Source organism: Salvia splendens, chromosome 18 (assembly GCF_004379255.2).
Source record: "Salvia splendens isolate huo1 chromosome 18, SspV2, whole genome shotgun sequence".
Taxonomy (NCBI): domain Eukaryota; kingdom Viridiplantae; phylum Streptophyta; class Magnoliopsida; order Lamiales; family Lamiaceae; genus Salvia; species Salvia splendens.
The window spans coordinates 856,800-880,648 of record NC_056049.1 but is presented as its reverse complement, the minus strand read 5'-3'; the positions used below and the strand labels follow the sequence as shown (position 1 = coordinate 880,648).

At 42.0% G+C, this 23,849-nt stretch overlaps 3 protein-coding genes, 1 non-coding gene and 1 pseudogene across 4 annotated transcripts; 2 read left to right on the top strand and 3 right to left on the bottom strand.

The window, feature by feature from the left end:
* Positions 1 to 6,434: 6,434 nt before the first annotated feature.
* Positions 6,435 to 7,087, top strand: LOC121777048 (annotated as a pseudogene).
* Positions 7,088 to 8,189: 1,102 nt separating this feature from the next.
* LOC121777563 (kinesin-like protein KIN-14N) lies at positions 8,190 to 13,070 on the bottom strand. Its single transcript, XM_042174860.1, has 17 exons — positions 12,869 to 13,070; positions 12,237 to 12,497; positions 11,943 to 12,087; positions 11,727 to 11,836; positions 11,525 to 11,644; positions 11,229 to 11,432; positions 10,828 to 11,037; positions 10,669 to 10,743; positions 10,405 to 10,551; positions 10,142 to 10,280; positions 9,940 to 10,049; positions 9,668 to 9,829; positions 9,377 to 9,585; positions 9,200 to 9,281; positions 8,999 to 9,103; positions 8,817 to 8,921; positions 8,190 to 8,495 (listed from the first exon to the last, which is right to left on the bottom strand). The coding sequence occupies exons 1-17, from the start codon at positions 12,911 to 12,913 to the stop codon at positions 8,313 to 8,315; spliced, it is 2,412 nt and encodes an 803-aa protein (XP_042030794.1). The 5' UTR covers positions 12,914 to 13,070; the 3' UTR covers positions 8,190 to 8,312.
* An 896-nt stretch (positions 13,071 to 13,966) lies between these two features.
* On the bottom strand, positions 13,967 to 14,039 carry TRNAA-AGC. Its single transcript has one exon. It is a non-coding gene; the product is annotated as a tRNA-Ala (tRNA).
* Positions 14,040 to 14,716: 677 nt separating this feature from the next.
* On the top strand, positions 14,717 to 19,908 carry LOC121776211 (formin-like protein 5). The gene is made up of 6 exons (XM_042173368.1): positions 14,717 to 15,304; positions 16,394 to 17,048; positions 17,136 to 17,805; positions 17,893 to 18,092; positions 18,530 to 18,765; positions 18,850 to 19,908. Exons 1-6 carry the CDS (start codon positions 15,158 to 15,160, stop codon positions 19,702 to 19,704), a joined length of 2,763 nt encoding a protein of 920 aa, XP_042029302.1. The 5' UTR covers positions 14,717 to 15,157; the 3' UTR covers positions 19,705 to 19,908.
* A 2,523-nt stretch (positions 19,909 to 22,431) lies between these two features.
* On the bottom strand, positions 22,432 to 23,583 carry LOC121776212 (probable histone H2A.1). The gene is made up of 2 exons (XM_042173369.1): positions 23,315 to 23,583; positions 22,432 to 22,826 (listed from the first exon to the last, which is right to left on the bottom strand). Exons 1-2 carry the CDS (start codon positions 23,501 to 23,503, stop codon positions 22,614 to 22,616), a joined length of 402 nt encoding a protein of 133 aa, XP_042029303.1. The 5' UTR covers positions 23,504 to 23,583; the 3' UTR covers positions 22,432 to 22,613.
* Between the last annotated feature and the right edge of the window lie 266 nt (positions 23,584 to 23,849).

The window sequence follows — 23,849 nt, the reverse complement described above, 5'->3', positions numbered from 1 at the left end:
AAGAAAGAATCCTCGGTACCGGAATCACAGGAGAACTCCATCTCCTCCATACCGAAGAAATGTCGGGTTCGCCATGTACGGAGCATTGAGGACTCCGTTCTCGGACGATATTACCCGAACTTCCCTACCACAGAACTACCGAACTCCGTCGATAACCTATGACGGACTCGTGGATCCTCATGATTTCTTGGGACGCTATCAATATAACATGGCGAACCAGGGTCTCAACGAGGTCCACATGTGCAAGCTGTTTCCCGAACTGCTTATCGGGAACGCAAGAAGGTGGTTCGATAGCCTCCCCCAAGGCAGCATTAGATCCTACCGAGATCTAATGGATGCTTTCCACAGGAGGTTCTTTCAGAAAGCGGAAGCCAGAAGCACTTCGGCTCAGCTGCTTTCTATACGTCAAGGTCGCGACGAAAAGATCAGCGATTTTATGACGAGATTCCACAAGGAATGCCTACAAGTAGATAATCTCAATGATCTACTTGTCATTTCGGCATTCCAAAATGGAATCCTGCCCGGAGCTCTCTACAGAAAGCTCGTGGAGTGCGGTCCGCAAACAGCTCAAGAGATGTGGGACATTGCGGACAAGTTTTCTCGTGCCGATGAGGCAGACCGTCGAAAACGGTCTTTAGACAGCTCATCTAGAGAAGACAAAAAGAAGCCCGGTCATAGCGATCAGAGGCATCCTCGCCGAACACCTTCTCCACTAAAGGAGAGATAGCGGTCATCCGAGGTGATCGAAAAAGAGCAAGTGTGTTCGCAGATTGCGCTTAAAAGTGCCGAGCAATCAGTTCGGCACCATCGAGCATAGCAATCACAGCAGCCAGAATCAGAGGCCGGCGAAATGACCGAAGTCACACCGGAGCCGAACTCGATGGTGTACGGCACTGAAGCCGTGATTCGGTTGAGATCGGCATATCCAGTCCCCGAACTCAATTTCTCCTCAGAAATGAATGGTGACGGACTGAGAGCCGAACTAGATCTTGCCGAAGAAAGAAGAGAATTGGCCTGCCTAAAAGCAGCCAAGTACAAGGAGCAAGTAGCCCGGTATTACAACCAAAGGGTGAAGAAGCTGCAATTTCAAGTGGGAGATCTCGTCTTGAGAAACAACGAAGTAAGCCGAGCAGAAAAGCTGGGCGAACTCGAACCCACATAGAAAGGTCCATATCGGGTGTCAGAAGTCCTCGGCAAAGGGTCTTACAAATTGACTCACGCGTCGGGAGCACAAGTACCCCGAACATGGTACGTTTCCAACCTCAAAAAGTTCCATTTGTAAGAGACAGTCCGGTCAGTCAGTCTTATGTGTTTTCTTTGTTTTTTACTTGTTCTTGTCTCTACGTGCGTTGTGTCTATGTGAGTGTCGTCTCTTACAAATAAAACTGAGGTATCTCGTTCTTCAAAGGCTGATCCCCTTTTTAGAACATACAAGCCAACGATTGTGTGTCAAAGCTTCTAAAGAGGATACAAGACCACAATTCAGCTTAAACAAGCAGTTCGTCTGAAACGAGCTGCAACAAGCCCACGATTGTGTGTCAAAGCTTCTAAAGAGGATACAAGACCACAATTCTGCTTAAGAATCAAGCACTTCGTCTGAAACGAACTGCAACAAAAGTCCGATTCTCGCGATAAAACTTGCCTGAATTAGGACAAGGGAAAGTCCAATCCACGCGATAAAACTCGCCGAATTAGGACGACCAAGTTCGGTCAAAGCAGTTTACCTCATAAGACCGAGGACGACCATGTCTAGTCAAAGAGGTTTACTGCATAAGACCACTTCGGTTAACTGGGAAAGTCCGATCCACGCGATAAAACTCGCCGAATTAGGACGACCAAGTTCGGTCAAAGCAGTTTACCTCATAAGACCGAGGACGACCATGTCTAGTCAAAGAGGTTTACTGCATAAGACCACTTCGGTTAACTGGGAAAGTCCGATCCACGCGATAAAACTCGCCGAATTAGGACAAGGGAAAGTTCGATCCCGGCGACGAAAATCGCCAAATTAGAACACAAAGACAAGTCCGGTCAAAGATGTTTATTTCATCAGACCAAAGACGAGTCCGGTCAAAGATGTTTATTTCATCAGACCAAAGACGAGTCCGGTCAAAGATGTTTATTTCATCAGACCAAAGACAAGTCCGGTCAAAGATGTTTATTTCATCAGACCAAAGACAAGTCCGGTCAAAGAAGTTTACTTCATAAGACCGAGGACAAGTACGATGAAATTTTTTCGCTAAGCTGTAAATACACAGTGTTAGAAGCGAAAACAAAAACAAAATTTCATTTTCAAATCTTGTTCGGCACACAACTCCGCTACCCTACAAGATGGCGTTACGCTATTACAAAGGACTATTCTACTGTCCAGGGTTGCTAAAGTTGAGCCATCTATTCACAAAATCCTCGTGAAGCTGAGTTCGGGCGTTCCAGGCAGCTGCAGAATAAGCAGGTCGACGAGATGCTCTAATCGACCTGCCACCTCTTCTCTGAGCCCGGGAAGCCCTAGCACCTCGGCGGCGAAGAGTCTCTTCACGAAGCATTTGTTGATCTTGCTCACTCATAATCACAGCTCCTCTACGAACTTCAGCCTGTTCTCGTCTTGACGTTTCCGGCTGTTCCAGAGTTCGTTGCTGACTTGGAGTACGGTTTTGAGCAAGTGAATCAAAGGTTTGATCTGGAGTGCGAGCATCTGTTGGCACGATATGCCGAAGGAATCTTTCTATGGAGGGGCGCCGAGAAAGAACAATGTTGTACCGAGAAGCCCAGCGCCGCAATGATGTCACGACTTGTTGGCAAGCCGAGCTCTCCAGCGCATTGTTCCTCCGGAGTACATTATATTCCTCCCACAGTTCGTCAACTCGACTCTGAACATCTGATATGGTCATTCCCCCGCGCACACGGATGTAATCCTCGTACGCAGTCCTCTCAGCAATGGTCGTATTCAGCTCGGCCTCCAGATCATTCTTATCGGACTCTAAGTCCTTATTATCGGCATCCAGCTTCACCAAACGAGCCAGAAGCTCGTCATTCTTCGTCTGATCGGCTATAGCTCTTTTCTCAGCTTCGTCTAAAGCCGAAGAGTACAGCCGCTTCCAGTGAAGTACCTCCAGCTCCTTGAGAGTTAAGAATACAAAGCAGCTACGTCAGTTCGGCATTTCAGCTTACCGAGCAGGTAGTAAACCACAACAGGAGTAAGAGAGTACGAAAGGCTATACGAAGACACAAGAGCAGAAAGAAGAATTTTTTCATTCATAAGAAAAAAAATTTTTCTATACAAGGAGGGCTTCAAGGCCATTTTACATAAAGGAAGAAACTAAACTAAGAGAAGGGAGACGAAATCATACTTCGCTAGCTTCGTCTCCTCCTTCTCGGTGAGGTTCAGCTTCCTTCTCTGCTTCAGCTTCAGCCTCTGCCTCCTTGCTCTCCCCAGCCTGCTCGGCGCCACCGTAGCCGATCTGCTGCGTCTCCTGATCGGCTTCCTTCTCCGGATGCCCGGCTCGCTCGACTTCGGCCTCCCGCTCCAGCGGCTCGGCCTCACCCTCTCCGTTGTAAGTCGAAGCGGGTGAAACGGGTCCCACGGAGGCAAAGATAGCCTCCAGGTTCTCGTCCCGATCAGCTCGACAACTCCGGACTCTGTCTGCAGAAAGCAGGACCGAAGATGAAGCGAGCTCCTCAAGGAGCGGCAGATTCTGAAGCCGAGCTGCTATCTCTCGGCTGTACAGAGGCAGTACGACGTCGGCCCCCTGCTCGCCCTTATCGGCAATTAGCCTTACCAGACTACCGACAAAAGCCGAGAACTGGCTACTCAAAAAGAGTTTCTCCGTGTAAACACGGAGAGCCTCCCCCTGGGCAACCACGGCGGCAGCATCACTCCGTTTCGCCTGCTCTCGCTGGATGGCGAGCTGGTTTTTGGCAAACTGAGCTTCATCCTGGGCCGAAATCCTAGCAGCTCTGGCTTTCTCAAAGTTTGCCTCGGCCTGCTCGGCCCGGTGACAAGCAGCCGCCAATTTCCTCTGCATCTCAGCATAGTCATTGGACGCTTTGGAGAGTTCGACGGCGACGAGCTTGGAGAGCATATCGTTCCTCTGAAAATGGATAAGAAAAAAAGTCAACAGAGGGCACCAAAAATACAGGACAGAAGCCAAGCCAAAGAATCAAGGAGACAATTCACCTCGGCGAAGTCCGTGGGCCATAAAAATGGCTCACAGATATGCTCCGAAGGAGGCGCCAAGACCACGTCTTTCTCTGGCGCTCTCGGGGGCTTCTGGGTCTTCCCCTTCCTACTTGCCGAAGTCGACTCCGGCTTCTTTGGACCCGAAGAGGTCTTTTGCCTCTTCGGATTCTTCTCGGCATCAGGCGCCGAGCTGGTAGCCTTCTCTTTCTCCGGCTCCTCAAGCTCGGAGGACTTTCGGATAGCCTTATTCAGCATGAACACTGCCAAAAAGCAAGAAAACAAGGTTAGTTTTCTTCGTTAAAGCAGTAGAGCATAAAGATAAAGAGAAATCCTCACCCTCGGCCTCTTCGTCCGAAGACGAGATATTGAACACGAGGTCGCCCTTGACGAGCTCAGTTTCCGAATACTGTTTCCTAATCATAGGAATCTTATTGAGCTCGCCCTCGAGCTCGGCCAACGGTTCTAACCGAGGATGGGGAATCACGGACTTCGGCCTTCTCCAAGGAAAGCCCGGAGCCGAAGTCCTATTATAAAAAAAGAAACGGTTTTGCCATTTCGGCCACTTGGTTTTGCAGAAGGCCCTAAAAGGCTGTAAGGGGATCAAGTAAAACCAAGATCCCTTCCTTTTAAACTGGAAAAAATTAAGGATTGCCCTCAGAGACAGATCCTTATCTAGCCTACGCAGTTCGGCAGCAAAAGCCGATAAGTGCCTCCAAGAGTTCGGAGTCACCTGACCTAAAGGGAGTTGAAAAAAATCAAGAAGCTCTACAAAAGGTGGGGGAAGAGGAAAACGAAGCCCGCATTCTAAGCAGGCTTCGTAAACGGTGGCATAACCCTCCGGCGGGTCGTTAGCCCTATGATCATCGTCGGGAACCACCGCCTTCCCCCCAGGTAAAAAATATTTCTCGTGAAGGGATATCACAGTATCCTTACTCAAGATACTGTGAAAATACTCTACGGTCTTCTCCCCGGATTCTTTCCGGCTAGAAGACCCCTTATCCCCTTTCCTACCGCTACCCGACACCGAAGAAGAAGAAGAAGACATTTTTCTTACTTTTTGAAAGTGAAGAAAGTCTGAAGAAGCTCTTGAAAGCGGAAGAAAATTTCTCGAGAAAGAGAGAGTATAGAAGACGCAACAGCAAAGGTGTTCAAATGAGGAAGAAAGAGCATATTTATCAGATTCGGCGAAGATTTCAAAATCGTCGCACCGTTTCGAATCCCACCTTTTCAGGATTCAACGGCCGGATTTTACTGTCGCATTTAATGCAGTCACATGCAAGGCACGTCCCCTGACGTCAGCCTCCCCCGTACCTTTATCCAGAATGCCGAAGTGACTCGCTTCGCCGAAGTGATTCACTTCGTCTTTCGGGGGGGGTAGTGATGGGGTACGAACTAAACAAGCCCAAGGAAGAGTATGAGTTCGGCATTACCAAAGAGTTCGGAGGAGTTCGGCATTACCAAAGAGTTCGGCCTCAGCCTACAGCTCGGTAAAAGCCAACCAATCAAGCTCTGCTCTCAGGTCGGCATCAAGCTCTACTCTCAGATCGGCAACCAAAGCAGTTCGGTCTCAGTATTCGACCGAACAAGGAGTTAGTGGACCCATGCAGGATTTCCACAACTTCCAACACACCCACTACCACGTGGCGTCAACTCAGGCCACGATCTTAGGCCATGACCTACACGACCTCCACGACCTAGAGTGATGATGTAAGCCACGATCTTAGTTCAATGTATAAATAGAACTTAGATCTGGTAGAAAAGGGTTAGAATCTCTCTAGAGAAATAATCATATAGCAAGTCTGTGTTGTAAGCTGTAATTCGCAGATCAAGCAATACAAACCTGCCCCCATTTCTCCCCGTGGACGTAGATTTACCTCAGTAAATCGAACCACGTAAAATTCTCTGTGTCGTAATTTATTTTTACGAGCATTTATCATTATCAAAAATTCGCGGAATCATCATTTACCATAAGTCATCCTGATCATATAAGATTATGAATATACTCCATGTATCAATTTTGCATTAAAAACATGGCCAATTCGATCAGTCCACTCTCATTGTACCATTATTCGAATGCTTCTGTCGCGCCAAAGTCAAATTGGACGTTCAAGAAATTGCGTAGAAAAGAGATGCAAATCCATATATACATGTGCACAATTGACTTCACCACTATCCAACTTTATTTTTATACCAAAGACCAAGACTACAAAAAAATCCAAGTTACCCAATCATCAATCACACCAAAACATTCTCCGTTGAGATCATGTCGGACTCCGGCGCCGGCGGGGGATGCTGCCGATGCTGCTGCAGCTTCATAATCACCTCCGGCCTCACAGCCCTCTTCATGTGGCTCAGCCTCCGCACCTCCAACCCGACCCTCTCCGTCGAGCGTCTCTACGCCGCGGCCCTCAACGCCACCGACACCTCCCCCGCCGCCCGGGCCAACTGCACCGTGTTCCTCGACGTCAAGCTCGCCAACAACATGAAGGACAAGGGCGTCCACTACGCCAACACCACGTTAACCCTGTCATTCTACCGCCGCCGCAACTCCTCCACCTCCGATGATGATGATCTGATCCCCGTCGGCGACTACGCGTGGCCGGGGTTCTACCAGGGCCACAAGAAGAGCGCGCGCCGCCGCGCCCACGTGGGTGCGGTGGGGTGCCGTGGGCCGAGGCCCAGGACGCGGTCGCGGGCGGGGAAGGGGTGGGTTTCGGTTGAGGGTGGCGACGAGGGTCAAGTTCAAGATTATGTTTTGGTACACCGAGAGGGAGAGGCTAGAGGTTGCCGGAGATGTTCAAGTCGACGCCACCGGTGGGAAGGTTAATAAGAAGGGTGTGAAGTAGGGGTGAGCATTCGGGTTTCGGTTCAGTTTCTCGGAGAGGCTGGAGGTTGCCGGAGATGTTCAAGTCGACGCCACCGGTGGGAAGGTTAATAAGAAGGGTGTGAAGTAGGGGTGAGCATTCGGGTTTCGGTTCGGTTTTTTCCCCAAACCGAACCGAACCTAAAAAAACAAATTTAGTTCAAAACCCAAACCGAACCGAACCGAACCTGAAAAACTGAAAATCGAACTTCAAAAACCGAACTAAACCGAAAAAACTGAAATTATATGAAAAAACCGAAAAAAAAACATATATATATTAATATATATAAAAAATTATATAATAGAATATATATTTATAAAATATAAAATATAAAATTAATAGAATATATATAATACATATTATATAGAATATATATAATTATATTTAAAATATAATTCGGTTATTTGGTTTTTCGGGTTTTTTTTCGCCCGAACCGAACCGAAAAACCGAAATTTTTGTATTTTTAAAACCGAACCGAAAAACCGAAAAAACCGAATCAAATTTCAAAATTTCAGTTTGGATCGGTTCGGATATTCGGTTTTCGGTTTTTTCTCACCCCTACCCGTAGTGTGAAGCTTAAAGTCAGCGGCGGAGGTGCGGAGGGATTGGGTTGCGGTGGGGCCCGTGGTTGTTTTTGTTTTGTATGTTGTTTTGCTGTGTTGAATTTTTTTTTTTTTTTTTTCCAATTAGTGTTAGTGATGGATTTTTTAGGAAGATTTGTAGTTTTGGATATAAGGTGTGATGAATTGATTCATGAATTCAAGATTTGTGATATTCATGTTCTGTTTTGGTCAACAATTTACTTTTTCTTTATTTGATTATTTTGTTTTTTAATTAATGATATTTACAAAATAATTCGTTTAGTTTTATATTAATTGAAAACAAGTCTAAACTTAATGATCTTTCTGTTTTCAAAATTGCAAAACAAATTAGAATTTGATCAAATTTTATGATTTTTATAGTAATTTACCTATAATATAATTAGTACTACTACTTAATACACTACTATCCAATATCCATCCATCGAATTTTATCAACAATATGATATGGAGGAAAAGACACATGTATTATAAAAAATATTAGTTTTATTTTAAACTGGGATAACGCTTTAGGTGGACGGATGAAATTGATGAAACTTAATTACGTTAGGATGAAAATTAATACTACTTCAATATAAGGACACCTTATACTACAATACAAAGTGATGAAAAATCACACAAGATTGTTTAGGTTAGTATTTGTTAAAAATAAACACACAATTTGTGAATATCAGATCAGCCAATGCTCAGACGAGAATCCGAGTAAGACTTGAGGCTTGTTTGGCGTCTCGGCACGCCTATTTCACAAGCATTGACCCTTGCAGCAAACCTCAGTGAACAAATTGATTCACCTACTGATGAAGGATCCGGTGACACGTTCACGAACATCAACGTCTTCGAGTCCCCACCTAAACAAGGCTGCAATAAGTTGCTTCTATTGTTAGAGAACCCTTTTAAGCTCAATGGTTTCTACTGTTGGGATTCAAAACAGTCTGTATCTAATGATACCTAAATGACAACAGACGAGTTGCATATCCATCCATAGGTCATATTGGATATGCAATTATTGGAATAATAGTTGGAGACTCAAATAGTGGATATGCAAGCACTGACAACATTCAAGATTATGCATGATTATACACAAAAGATCCTTTTTTAGCTCTGTGTCTCTTAAAAGGTGAAATGAATGTTTTCATAACACACATAATATAGGGAAACAGTGTTTGGTTAGACAATCACCTGGAGAAGATAGGTTAATTTGGAGTTCCTGTAAGGTACATGCTCCTCCTTCTTGGCCAAGGCGAATATAACATCGCTTAGAGACGATAAGCTTTTATTGATGGCCTGAGTAAAGATTGTAACAGAGTGAAGAACTGCTAGATTTGCTTTGAGAAGAACAAAGATGGTTTCCATTCTGATACCTGGGTTTCTTTCAGCCGGTCTCCAGTAGCGCCACTCTTGGATAACCGCTCACTACCAGCAAGGTCGATTAGATTCAGAACACCTTGTACTTGTTGGTCGGTACTCTAGTAACACAAGTAGAAAGAGATACACATACGTGTTCAGTTGTATCGTATGAATGAGAAGTTTGGAATTGTTACAAGAAATTTGAAGAGCAATACCTCATTAAAACCCATGATTCGCAAGGTGAAGACGAAATGGCTCCTTGAAGATTGTTCATTCATTTGTGTCTTTCCTACGGACCTAAAATTCAAGTATAATGAAAATATAAATAAATTTGATTTTAAAAACTGCTCATGCTTGAAAGAAAAGGATAAAGGTTGCATGAATATTATTACCTACTCTGCGCTGCCCGGTCTAAGAGGTACGAAACCTCCTTGCTACTACGGACATCCATGATTGTAAGATCAGAAACGTGAGTGTTTCCATTTGCATCATGTTTGATAGTGTATTGCTTCCCATTTTCTGGCCGAGATGCATCAGAGATTGATTTGTTTGGGGCTAACAGATCACGGATTGTTTCATTATATATTTCAAGCATTGAAACCTGAAAAGTTGATTATAGTGATAAGTTGAAGCCAACGAAGACAAAAATGTTTGAAGTAAATAAGAGATGATGCAACAGTCACCTGCATTTCATATTTCCATCCTTGGGCCTGCAGAATTTGTCGCGTCTCAAATACCTGTTCCAATGTTCTCGGAATCAAACCTCTTTGATCAGGTGATTCTGGCTTGCCCATCATGGTATACGTCTTGCCAGAACCGGTTTGCCCATAGGCAAAGATACAAACCTGATTATGCACTCATGCTTTTAGTAACAATTTGAGTTATCAAGCAAATTAAAAATCTACCAATATGAACTATTCATTAGCTCAAAGAACATTGTGCATAATAGACTCACCTTATAACCATCAAGTGCACTTTGTACAAGCTGTGATATCTCCACAAAAACTTCTTGTTGGGACGTATCAGGCATAAATGCTTTGTCAAAAGTGAAAGCAAGCTTTTGCCCTGAGAAGAATCATTAATTAAGATGAGAAATGGAAAAAGGGAATATAAATCCACAGAAAATGTCAATCTTCAAATCCAACTAGTAAGCTCACCATTTTGAGTTACGTCAATGCCTCGACCCATTGTTTCTGTAGCTGTTGGGAAAGAGATTACTTTTGCGTCAGCTCCAACTCCATCATCTGACAAAAAAGGTCTCACTCTACAAAAGACGCGGATGTTCCCTTTCAACTCCTGCATTGACAAATTGATTTCAGGAACAATTTACATATCTTCGTCTACTACATAAATTAAGATAGACAAAAATCTTGTAACAAAAAATTCTGAAAAATGATTTAAGTGTAGGTACTAATAGTACCAAGATAGTGTTGTGCAGTTTTTTGCGAAGCTTTTCTCCTTCTGTGATTTTGAACTCTGCATCAGCCAATCGGTCTTGTAACTCATGAATAAATTTCTTTTGTTCCTCGAACACAGATCTTGTCTCTGTGGCTGACATGTCTGATAGCTGGCACAATGAAACAAAATATACAAAGCAAAGTTGTGAATCCGGAATAAAAAAAAAAGACTCCATTTTCTTTATTTAATCATAAACTATATGCCCAAGACATTCCAAATCAACAACCTTCAGTTTCTGTTCTGCAAATGCCAGCTGCTCCTGCAGTTGTGTAATTTGCTTTGTTTGACTCGAGCAAGTTGACTGCCAAAGGAAAAGAATGGCTATTAGAAGATGCTTCCAATGCTTCCAGATCGTTAAATTTTTTCAAACGACATAAATACAAACCTCTAGCTCTTTCATTTTGGTAGAGAAGCTCTCTAACACAGCTACAGACTCTCCAGCACATTCTTTGAGTTTCACCACTTCAGTTGATAAAGCCTGAACTTGGAACAACTGTCGATCACGATCATCTCTTATTTGTAGTAAATCACCTTTCAAGCTGGTAACTTCAGTAGCCAGCGCCTCCTTTTGTTTTATAGCCTCATTTTGTGAATCCTTTTAAGATCAAGCATAAATAGTTATTTGATGAAAATGTATCAGCGTAGCAATTAGCATCTAGCATTGTTTTAGCATATTCAAGAAACGCAAAGATCTAGTAAATAAACCAACTGCATTTGCATATCATAATAAAGATAGCTTTTGTTCTTTCAGTTTGAATTTAGTGTAAAGGGTCACAAAAAACGCACCCTTGAGGTTGCAAGTTGCTCTTGCAGAGAACTAACATGGCCTCTAAGTGTACTAAGGTTTTCCACAACTGCCGCCTTCTCTTTCTCAACATGTTTCAGTGTCTCATTAGTTTCATGAAGTTCAGATTGCAGCCTGCTATTATACTGTTGTAAGCTTGTGTTGTACTCCTGTAACCTCTTGTACATATCATTGAGAGATTGTATCTGCACGAGACATTAAACACCCAGAAGAACACATTAGATGGACAACTTATAAACAATACTTAGCAATATGTTCCTATGTAACCTCTACAGACCTTCTGGATGTTACTAGCATTGTCTTCTTGAGTTCGCTTAAGCTCTTCTAGAAGGGAAGCTTGCACGTTCTCAGCAGCAAGTTTGGCCTCTTTTTCTCGTTCTAAAGAATCCAATGCTTCCTGTATTTTAACAATTAGTTCTTTGCAATGGTTGGAACATTAGAACCCAAACTGTGTTTAATATGTCATGGCAATTTCATACCGATTTATCCAGCTGCACTTTAGTATGCTTTTCTTGCAGCATGTCCAGGTTTTGCCGCAACTCCATGATAATCGAATTCAATTCATTATCCTTCTCTTTCATCAGCAATTCTGTGTTCACAAAATTAAGGTTAAAAGAAAATTCACGTTAGCAAAACAATTTTATCATAAGCCATTGATCGAAAGTTCAAAACCCCAGAAAAAAGTTAATCCTTACCCACATCACTGCATTTCTTTTCTGCAACTTCCAACAAATTCTTGAGCTTCTCCTGCTCGGTTACATAATTGCCTTCCAGCTGTCGGAACCACCTAACACACTGCTTAAGCCTCTTAATGCAGTCCTCCATTTGTTCTTTCTTTTCCTGAAAAAAACAAAAGTGCCCCGAATCAACATAGAATCAACAGATTCAACCTCATTTACACTGACATGTACAAACCACCATCAGCTCATACCAAACTATGACACAACTGATCAATTAAAAATTTAAAAGACAAATCCCACTCAAAATACCTTGAAGTTGTAGTTGAATTTATTTTTACTTGCTGGCTTCTCGCTGAGCAAGGCCTCTACATCCTCCTTGGTGAACTCAATAACTCCACAGTCTGCACCCGAGCTGCTCGACGGCTTACTGTTAGGAGGTGGATCCTGTCCCCCATTCACCACCGAAAATGCTTGCCGAGCTTGTGGCCTTCCCACAGTGCCAGAGGTCACTTTAGTGCCTCCAATCCGCCGCCTCTTATCCACCGTAGCCTCATCGCCACTGGGCTTACTCTGCATAAACCAATAGCAACCCCAATTCAAAATCAGAAATTTAAACCACACACCCTCGAAACTACCGAGGAAACAACTGTGCCTTAATTTACTCATCGAAAATGAAAAGTAATTCAATCAAAACTGTCCCCACGGATTATCCAATCAAACATACCGGCAGTATTCACTGCGAAATTAACAAAAAACATGAGGGATTTCTCAAAGGCATAATTTTAAGCCCTAATTTTGCACAAACACCGCACAAATACAGAACCACCACCCCCAATTAGCTCAATCATGTACATAAATATAAAGAAACACGAACATTGAGGCAATAAACGAAGCCAAAATGATCTAAAATCAAGAATAATTGATAGTGAAACGGCACTCACATGTGAAGGAGCGGGAGGAGGCTTGTTCTGGTTCTTGGAAGCCATACGCAGGGGGGAATGGGGGATTAACGAAACTCTCTCTCTCTGTCTCTCTCTAGCAGGAAATTGGGAGCTGAAGAAGAAGAGATCCGGATTGAGAAGAGCGTATGGACAAAGAGAAAAAGAGGGTCAGATTTTGAAAATGAATTCAAAATTGAGTGTGGCGGTAGAGGAAAGATCCGTTATAAATTGAACTTCAAATTGTTTATTCAAGATTTTTTATAGAGTAATTCATTTTTATTTTTATTTTAATGTGAGAAAATAGGGAAGTGTGGTGGTTGAATAAAAGGATTGTCAAATTTTGACGAGCCACTAAAGGTGCGAAATTAATGAACTAGTGTCAAGCTTTACCGTGTTTGTGCCATATCGGGTCGGCCCAATAATTACATGATAAAATTCGGGTTGGATTCAGATAACTAGTTAATGTACTTAATTACTTTAAATTTTTTGGTTGAGTTAATATTATACTTTATCATTTGTTCACTTTTCATATGTAGTCTCTAACTCTCCATTCATTCCTCGCCTTCACACTGCCACAACCTCGTTTGGTCATATCTCAATCGCATCACGTCTGAATTGTTTCGTGCCGTTGTCGCGTGGTTGTCATATTGGGCTTGTGTCCATATGGTGTCGTATTATCATATTGCTACTGTGTCGTGTCAACTCAGATAAGATTGTGTTGCTGAAGTGTTCGACACGTATGATTCTCTTCCAATCCTATGTGATTGTCGTTGTTCATATCATCATCATCAATCACAACCATTTCACGCAATAATTTATACCACAATGCGACATTACAGAGAGGAAAATTTGAAGGGGCAAAAGGAAGTCGATTTTTATAATTAGGTTTCATATGTATCTCTAATAAAATTCTAGTAATAAGACTAAGTAAAATACCAAAGCATTCATACATTTAAATTTTAATTAAAACACAATGTCGTTATTGTGCAATACGTACTTAAGAGTAATAACATGTATGAAGATTAAATTTTGATGACTCAATGATAACAAATAATGATAGTAACAAAAAATAACCTTTAAAAATTTTTAATGGCAAAGTGGAGATGCAGGGTATCGATCCCCGTACCTCTCGCATGCTAAGCGAGCGCTCTACCATCTGAGCTACATCCCCTTGATGTTTCCAAATCTTTTGTTACATTATAAAATGGCAAACTAATTTTCTTCATTATGCCAATATGTTTCCAAATCTTTTGTTACATTTATACAATGGCAAACTAATTTTCTTCATTATGCCAATATGTGTTAGTCGATCAATCAAGAACGATATCTAGGCATCACACGCACACATGTGCAGTTAATGAGTTAGTACCAATTTTATTTCGTTCTTGTTCTTATCACCTCCACCACCATTAAGTTGTTGCCGGGTCATATCTTCTCTATAATATGTCTGTTTCGATTTATTGTCACTAACAATTCCGTATTACACAAAATAATCTTTTAGCTTGATTGTTTCAAGTTAAGAGTTTTTCTTAAGAAATTTGTTTTCAAATTGATTCGAAAACAATCTAACTTATTTTTCCATCTTACTTTTAATTGATCACTGGTCGGCTAACAAGTACTATTAGTACTCATATTATAGGAGTATATAAACTTTATTTCTATAAATCCAGTTATAATTATAAGTCAAAACAGAAGTCCATGGCATTCTAGAGAAGAGAAGAACAAAGATCAATACTAGTCCTTGCCATTATAAATATATATAGTAGAAAATAAAAGTTATGACATCAATTAGACATGAATGAGCAAATATTCTAAAAGATCTAATTAAAGAATTAAATTAATCTTTGATGGAAAGAATTTTCCAGGTCAACTCACGCGGTAGTCTGCCCATTTCTCCTTTCCTTTTCTTCGTCTCTTCCTTCACTTTATAACGCAGATCCGATGTAAAAACCAAGGAATTTTTCTTATTCGATTCAACTTTTTATCATCTTTTGATTGTTTCAAGGAGTCCCTTTTCCTGTTTTTATATCCTGTCAGCCTTATTAGATTGCGCCGCCTTTCCCCCTCCTCTTCTCAGTGCGATTTGAGCTTATCTTTGTGGAATCTTTGAGGTGTGGCATCGGAATCGTTGAGAAATATTGAGTTGGGTTGGTGTAACTGTTGCAAAGATTCGACCTTTGAAGAGTTGTCTGCGGAGTTAGGCAGTTATAAATAGAAAAAGACTCGTTTTCTCCATTTTGTTTCTTTGTTGGGAATGTGTTATGAGAAGGATTGTGTGTAGCTGGGGAGATGAAGATTCAAGAAAGGAAATGGGTGTTTTGGTTTGTGGCTTTTGTTGTGCTTTCAGCTGTGGTTGTAGCTCAAAGCAGGATGGAGGAAGAAGAAGATCCTTTGGTGGCCTATCTAGTAGAATCAGGGCTCATAAATCTGCAAATGGTATATATATATATATATAGCTCATGATCTTCTCTGAGTTTGGTTTCATGTTTATACATAGCATATGTGATATATGGTTTTAAAATTGTTGGGAAAAGACATGTTGTGGCTTTAGAGTTCTTTGTGAAATGTGCACCAGTGTTGTGGTCCTTCTTTTCTGGTGATTATGGAGTGTTGGTTTATGATCTTATTGCCGTTGTAATGCTTCAATGTCGTTTGGACCGCGTTACTTGAAAATTAGGCAAGATTGATAGATATACTATAGCCTAATCCATAAAATGGATTGCAACTTTGGGATGTCTCAGTGCTATAATTTCTATTGTTTGAGCTAATTTGGATGGATTAATATCCCATTAGAAGGTAGGCTTGGATAAGATAAAAAGACTCAATCATGAAAAGTAAACACCCCCTATAGATATTAATGTGTAATCAAGGGGATTTTGTGAAGGGGTTGGGGTGTTTATCAATGTAAGCACACTGGTTTAATGAGTGAAAGCTTTATAAATTATCCCTTTACCTCACTTCTAACTTCAGTGGGTATATCTATACGAAGTTCATGTTTATACGTAACATGTATGTGATATGGTTTTAAAATTGTTTTGAAAAGATATGTTGTGGCTTTTGAGTTCTTTGTGAAATGTGCAATAGTGCTGTGGTTGTTTTTTCTGGGGATTATGGAAATGTTACTTTGTTATCTTGTTGGTGTTGTAATGCTTCACTGTCGTTTGGACCTATGTAAACTCCGTGAGGGCATTTCCGTTTGAAGATTAGCCTAGATACATAGATAATACTATAGCCTAATCCATTGTTACTAAATTAGATTGCAACTTTGATAATCTCTATTTTTGCTTGGTTCCTATTCCATCATTAAAAGGCACGTTTGGATAATACTATATTTTTCTCTTTCTAGAAGCTTTTTATCGTTGTTATGAGCATATCTTCTATGCTGAACTGTTACTTGAGCATTGAACTTTCATCTTCTTCAGCGTTTCCTATGGGTTGTATATTCTAGTTTCCACAAGAATTTTACTTGTTTGTATCACATACTGCACATCCAATATGCAATATCTGATGGTATTCGTACTGCAGGGTGAATTACTAAACGAAAATTGTCGGCCTCAGTTGAAACTAGCCCAAAAAACTTTACAAGATCTTGAACTCGTGAGTAGTAAATCTTCGAGAACGCAAATGCACCAATCTGTCAATATCTTATTACCTCAGGTTCATCAACTCCTTATAGATTGTGCTAGAGGGAAAAGTCTCGTGCTTCGTAATGTGGAAGGAGAAAAGAGTTTGGGTTCTCGGTATACCAGGTACTTGAAATTTATGTTCGACCTGCCCTGGTCTTCTACGAGACGCAAGCTAGCTCAGACACCTGGAGAAGCACCCGCTCCTTTGCCAACAAATTTATCACCTAGTCCAGCACCTTCAGTTCCTCTACCTCCGACTATTATTCCATCCAGTCCTCCTCCCGTATTTCCATTTTTTCATCCGGATGTAAACTCCAGTTCATCGCCAGCTATGGATGAACAAACTTCTCCAGGTGCTTCTAACCAACAGTCGAGCAATGATAAATCCCACAACAGAACTGTTGTTATTGCCGTCGTGGTAACAGCTTCTGTGACGCTTGTCATTGTTGTGGTGCTCTTCATCTTCTGTCGCAGATGCTGCGGGATTGGTCCTGGGCGGGGTAAAAATGACGAGAGGCCTCTTCTCAGCTTAAGCATAAGCGACTACTCTATTTGTACGATATCTTGTTTATGTACTACATCATTTTAAGTCTCGTATTGCACTCTCTCGTTGTTTACTCATTTGCTTTCGACTTCTGCAGCCTCTCCACAGATGTCATTTGGTCTAGGAAGTTCCGTGGATGAACAAAAGCTCGGTAATCAGTCATTCAATACCAAAGTAAACCATAACAGAGTTGGTGGAAACTACTATGGAGAATCACATACACTAAGCAATTCGAAATTCGAGATCCCATTGGAAGTCAGGAATGTGGCTGCTACCAACTTAGCTGGAAACTCTTTGATGTATGAACCTGATTTGCTTCCATTGAGGCCACCTCCCGGAAGGCGAGATTCTAAACGACATCCGGCCAATAGGGCTGCTCCAGCTCCTCCACCACCCACCGTCCCACCAATGAAGTCCACTGCTGGGGCACCTCCTCCACCACCTGGACCGCCTCCTCCACCTCCCGTAGCTCATGGTGCAAACGCTGGCCCTCGTCCGCCTCCTCCACCTCCTATACCGTCTGGTGCCAAGGCTGGTCCACCGCCACCACCACCTCCAGGTCCTGGCGGCCCTCCACCTCGGCCACCACCTATTGGCTTCAAACCCCCTCGACCTGAACCTCCTGGACCAAATCCTCCATCAGTTTCAACTCAAGAAACCGAGGCAGGTAGTAGTAAAACTAAATTGAAGCCGTTCTTCTGGGACAAAGTGCTGGCCAACCCTGATCATTCGATGGTTTGGCATCAGATAAAATCCGGTTCCTTCCAGTAAGTGTAGTTTCTCCCCTCGTTACTCACATTATTGATTATTTCATGCTAGGGCCATCTTATAAATGTAAATTTCGTTACGAGCAGGTTCAGTGAAGAGATGATAGAAAATCTATTTGGCTATGCTCCCGCAAATAACAAGACTGGAGCAAAGAAAGAGTCCTCGTCCCAAGACGCCGCACCACAATATATTCAATTGATTGACCCTAAGAAGGCACAGAATCTGGCGATTCTACTTAAAGCGTTGAATGTCACTACAGAGGAAGTTTGCGATGCACTAGAAGAAGGTATTTTTTTCCCTTGCCATTTTACTTGATTATTTTTTTTGTCTGCCTAAGACGTTCCGTCTGATTTTGGCAACACCTCGGCACTCAACAAATGCAAACTCTTGACATTATTATAAAATCTAGAACTCTAAAGAGAGGAAGCTTTGCTTTCATTAGGGCCTTGTAGAAAATCGAGCCCTTTCTACATTTTTCATCATCATGTTTAGTATTTCGCGATACTTGAAATGACCACGTCATTAGAATCTATCCCGAATTACCACATGCTTCACTTTACGTGTTATCTCGCCAAGTAATGGTATTGAATAAATACATATGAACTTAGGTCAGAGCTTGCAAATTGCAGTTATTCAGTTCTCTTGGCGGTCGATCGCATGTATTTATTATATAGATAGGTAGCACATCATCAAAAGTATTGCTGACCTTTTTGGACTGAACAGGTCACGAGCTTCCTTCTGAACTAGTTCAAAATCTACTTAGAATGACACCAACATCCGACGAAGAACTGAAACTGAGGCTCTATGCCGGCGAGCTTTCTATGCTGGGCCCCGCAGAGCGGTTTCTGAAAGTGTTGGTTGATATTCCATTTGCATTTAAGAGGCTAGAATGCTTGCTTTTCATGAGCACTCTTCAAGAAGAGATGACCACGCTAAAAGAATCTTTCGCGGTTTTGGAGGTGAGAAAAATTAGTTAAATCTCGATCGCTACACTTTATTATCATATTCATCAAATCATCGTGTATATTTGTCCGCGTGTTCAGGCTGCTAGTTCCGAGCTGCGACAAAACAGATTGTTTTTCAAGCTCCTGGAGGCCGTTCTCAAAACCGGGAATCGTATGAACGACGGGACATTCCGTGGCGGTGCGCAAGCGTTCAAGCTCGACACGCTTCTCAAGTTAGCAGACGTGAAAGGAACGGATGGAAAAACCACGCTGTTGCACTTTGTCGTCCAGGAAATAATCCGATCCGAAGGCGCAAGAGCTGCACGAGCAGCGAAAGAGACGAGGAGCATGTCCAGCATCAACTCTGATGACTCGGCGGAGGATCCCTCTAGCGAACCCTCGGACGAGCATTTGAGGAGCCTCGGCCTCCAGGTGGTCTCCGGCCTGAGCAACGAGCTCGAGAATGTCAGGAGGGCCGCCCTACTCGACTCCGACAGCTTAACAGGAACGGTTTCCAAGCTCAACCACGCGCTGGATAAAGCTCATAACATCCTGAAATCAGAACTGAAGAACATACCTCCAGAAAATGGCTTCCATCAGACGCTGAGGAGCTTTGTGCAGAACGCAGAGGTTGACGTGACTTGGTCGCGCGAGGAAGAGAAGCGGATAATGGCGCTAGTGAAGAGCACTGCGGACTACTTCCATGGGAACTCCGGGAAGGACGAGGGCCTGAGGTTGTTCGTCATTGTTCGCGATTTCCTCATAATTTTGGATAAAGTATGCAGAGAAGTGAAAGCTGCACCGCTCAAGCCGAGCAGAGCGCGTAGGAATGGAGATAAAACGGCTGCTCCTCCTGATCCGCGACAGACTGCTGCAGCGGACCCTCGACAGCGACTCTTCCCAGCCATAGCTGATAGGCGAGTAGACACGTCGAGTTCAGACGACGAAGCGTAGAATGTAGGTGCGAGCTCTGAGCATTGGCCCTCTACCATGTTTTTGGGCAAGGTTGGAGTTGAAAATATATGATCTACAACTCTTTTTAACTGCTCATTATTCTTTGTTCGTTTCTCCGCTTTGTTTATAGTTCTTCCTTTTGATTTGTTATTGACTTTGATTTTTCTGAATTAGCCAGTAAATTATTCTACAAACTTGCTGATTTTTTTCTTTTTAGACTCTGATTATTTCGCAGTTAAATAGTAGTAGTATGATTGCTTATTGAAAAATGTGAAATATAATGGATTAATTATTAATAGATGGTCTGCTTATTTTTATTTTTCGAATGACTCAAGGCTCTTGATAATTTCTGAGTTCAATTTTATTTATTCATATTATCTCTTTTCAAAAATATCGGGTTTTTGCCTATAAGCTCTTTGATTTGGAGTTCATAAATGGAATACAAACTTCTAAGCTATCAAAATAAGCTCCGACAATTTATATACGCTCTAAAATAAAGTTTTTTTTTTCTCCAACTGATTTCCACGTAGCATCCCCAAAGGTGATTGCTGGGACGGACAGCATCCGTGCTGACGGCGCAACAGTGCCTTGTCCGCCGCTACAATCTTACCGACGGCACGGCGCTGCTCGATACATCGAGCACGTCTGTGCCGCTGAGCAGGGCGACGTGGCAGCACTCCATTGGCCAATAGCTTAGCCGTTGGCATTTTTCTTTTTTCTTTTTTTTTTTAAATCAAATTTTAATTTGAAAATCGTTTTTAAAAAATATATATATATTCCCACTTCCCACTAAATTATATCCGTTTTCTCACCAATTTTAATTTATTTTTCAAATTTTTCCCCCAAAATTCACATTTTTCATCTATAAATACCCTCATTTCCATACAAAAAATTTTACACCACACTATACAATTCTCATCTAAATTCTCTCATCAATTCTCAATCTTTCACTTTACTCTAGCAAAAAAAATGTTCGGCTCCGGCGATCACCCTTTCGGCTCCTGTGGTTGGAACCACGAATGGTTCTCTAGTCCGGAAACGGAATTCTCGCCCCCTCCTCTAACCCAAGGTTCTCAAATTCCGGGTGGCTACCGTCCTTACCCCGTGGACGAGCAAGATGCCCCCGATGGGCGATACGGGAGGGAGCGGCGGCTCCCAAACTCCTCCTATTCCTCCTCCTCGTAGCACTCGTGTCATGGGTCGTGGCTACGATCCTCACGTCTGCACCCCGTACACTCCGAGGGAGATGGATATGATGTACAAATTATATAATTATATAATTTTTATTTTTTAGGATTTTAAGTATGTAATTTTTAATTTGCAGGATTTTAATTATGTAATTTTTATTTTTTAGGATTTAAAGTATGTAATTTTTATTTTTTAGGTTTTAAGAATGTATTTTTTATTTTTTTTAATTTGTAATAGTAGTTCAAGTATTTTTAATGTATTTTTATATTGTAAAAATGTTTTTAGTAATTAAAGTATTTAAATTAAATAATGGAATGTTGGAACCCTTGAGAAAGTCTTTGCGGAAGAGCATGGATGTGGGTGTTGTGCTCTTGCGGAAGAGCAGAGAGTAAAAAAATTAATAAATATGGGGTCGGGCCCACATCTATGCTCTTTGGCAAGAGCATGGATGGGGATGCTCAAGCTACTCCCTCTGTATCTAACTAGTATTCTTTTTTGGATTATCCCATGGTAGTTGAGTCATTTACAAAAATAATTATAATATATCTCTAACCCTTAATTCTCTATGATGTCTTGTATATTCATTTATTCACACTCTTTAACAGCTTACAAATTAATTTAATGATAATTCTGAATTTCAAAATATCGCATTCTATCACCATATTTTTAGCACACTGGACTTACCGCGGCCTCCGAAAAGTAAGCGGATGAATAGAATAAAGGTGGACTGCACAGTTTGCTTACATGCCGCCTTAGGCACATCTCTCTTTCTTAGTTTCAGGCTAGCCTAATGAATTACTCTGGTTATCAAATGATTGAACAACCGTCCAACGGGAGCAAGAATTTCCAGGAACATTTGGAACGGACAAGTGGGGAATGTTGGGGCGAACCAGAAAAGTTTGGGTAGAGCCGGATCCAAGCGTTGGCTAGATAAACAACCAAACTTCAATCATTGAATGGGGAAGCTCTTCACATCGCAATGCTAGCTTAGACAAATCATTTTTGTTGATAACCTCATATCAATCAATCGAATATTAATTAATACATAGGGGTATCCACTATGGAACCGTCGTGCCTATAGCCCTGGCGGGGGCGATCCCGGGGCTATCTATAGTGGGGAGCACGTCCGCCCCGAGGCGGACGACATTTCCGGGGCAGACGGTCATCCAGGTTGTGGATAATGGACACTCTAAGATCATAGTACGAGGGCGGCATCGTCTAATGGTTTAGGACACCTCACTAAAAATTCTTATAAAGATTAGAAATTTGGAAACATTTAATTTCGAATATTTAGTTGATTTTAACATTTTCCAAATACAAAAATGTACCATTCAAGAAATGCTAAAACCGAAAGCATTACACAATCAATTTCATCCCACCATTTAAGAGCCCCATTTCGAAATAAAACCAAAACAGTGCAGACAAAGAAAAACGAACACAACAACAGCATATATGTCGCAAAAATAGAGACTTATCACTCAACAACGAAAAATGGAATTAAAATTTGGCAGAATTTGATTTCATAAACGCTCAAGAATGTAAGTATTAACCATTACTATTAGCTAAACCAACAAAAGAAAGGGATTGGGATTCCAGCCATCCATTTACAAAGACTGAATGTAAAGAAAGCTCCGGTCAGATCACTCCCTACCAACTGCATCTAAACACAAAACCCCACACACTGTAAAACGCTAATCAAGTAATTCCAACGCATCTCAAACCTAATCCTCATCAGCAGCAGACGGCTTAGATGATCCAGTCTTCTTTGGGAGCAGCAGGTTGTGGATGTTGGGCATAACACCACCGTTGGCGATGGTGACATCTCCAAGAAGCTTGCTCAGCTCCTCGTCGTTCCTCACAGCCAGCTGAATGTGTCTCGGGACAATCCTCGTCTTCTTGTTGTCCCTCGCAGCGTTTCCGGCCAATTCAAGAACCTGAAATCAAATGCAAATTATTCATCAATTAGGTCATGAATGTTTCAAACCCTAAATTTGAAACGGTGTTAAGCTAATTAAGTAACAAATTTTAGAGAACGGTTTCAAACCCTAAATTTTGGGGTTTTTTAGAGATCGAGAAAATTTATTGCACCGAAAAGACGGTGAGTAACAAAAAACATGAAATAGAAGGACACAGAAGCCAAATTTAAAACCGGGGTAAAGCAATTTAAGCTAAAAACCGGAGGACAAAGAATGTAAAACAGAATTCAAACCCTAAATTTTGGGGATTTTCAGAAATCGAAAAAATTGATTAAACAATAAAAACGGTGAGAACCAAAAAACATGAAATCGAATGATCCAGAAGGCAAATTTTAAACCGGAGTAAAGCAATTTTAGCTAAAAACTGGGAGAATAGGGGGAAAAACAAAAAAAATCAAAACCATAGATTCGGAAACAGTGATGAATCGAAAATTGAAGATAATCACCTCAGCTGCGAGGTACTCGAGGACGGCGGCGAGGTAGACAGGAGCGCCGGCGCCGACACGCTCGGCGTATTTTCCAGCCTTGAGAAACCGAGCGATACGGCCGACGGGAAACTGAAGGCCAGCCTTGCTGCTTCGAGATGTGGCCTTCTTGGCCGCTCCGGATCCCAGCGTCTTTCCACGACCCGCCATTGCAATATCTTGGAGCTTTGAGAGAGAATTGGAGAGATTGGGAGAGAGATTTGCTATGCGGAGGAGAAGAGATTCAGCCAATCGATGAATGGAATTAGCGTCTGTGAGTGGCTTATATAGTGATGGGGGAATGCATATGAGCCAATCAATAAGCTGTATGCGGATCGTGAATTATAACCGTCGATAAGCGTGCAGATGGACGGATGGATTTGGAGATGGTAGGTGACGCGGGATTAATTTAACCGCATCTGGAATAAATTTATTTGGTATGTTTTCAAATTTTTGGATTTGCGTTTACTATCCGCGGGATGCCCTCAGCCTCACGCCTCAACCGTTTGAAAATATA

Excerpts from the sequence above, each read along its gene's own strand:
- LOC121777563 (XM_042174860.1), bottom strand. The coding sequence starts at position 12,913 with ATGGCTTCCAAGAACCAGAACAAGCCTCCTCCCGCTCCTTCACAT. Across the intron at positions 10,744-10,827 it reads CCAAAATGAAAGAGCTAGAG|TCAACTTGCTCGAGTCAAAC; the intron begins GTTTGTATTTAT and ends TTCCTTTGGCAG. Across the intron at positions 10,552-10,668 it reads TTGCAGAACAGAAACTGAAG|CTATCAGACATGTCAGCCAC; the intron begins GTTGTTGATTTG and ends TCATTGTGCCAG.
- LOC121776211 (XM_042173368.1), top strand. The coding sequence starts at position 15,158 with ATGAAGATTCAAGAAAGGAAATGGGTGTTTTGGTTTGTGGCTTTTGTT. Across the intron at positions 17,049-17,135 it reads CATAAGCGACTACTCTATTT|CCTCTCCACAGATGTCATTT; the intron begins GTACGATATCTT and ends CGACTTCTGCAG. Across the intron at positions 18,766-18,849 it reads AATCTTTCGCGGTTTTGGAG|GCTGCTAGTTCCGAGCTGCG; the intron begins GTGAGAAAAATT and ends CCGCGTGTTCAG.
- LOC121776212 (XM_042173369.1), bottom strand. The coding sequence starts at position 23,503 with ATGGCGGGTCGTGGAAAGACGCTGGGATCCGGAGCGGCCAAGAAGGCC. Across the intron at positions 22,827-23,314 it reads TCGAGTACCTCGCAGCTGAG|GTTCTTGAATTGGCCGGAAA; the intron begins GTGATTATCTTC and ends ATTTGATTTCAG.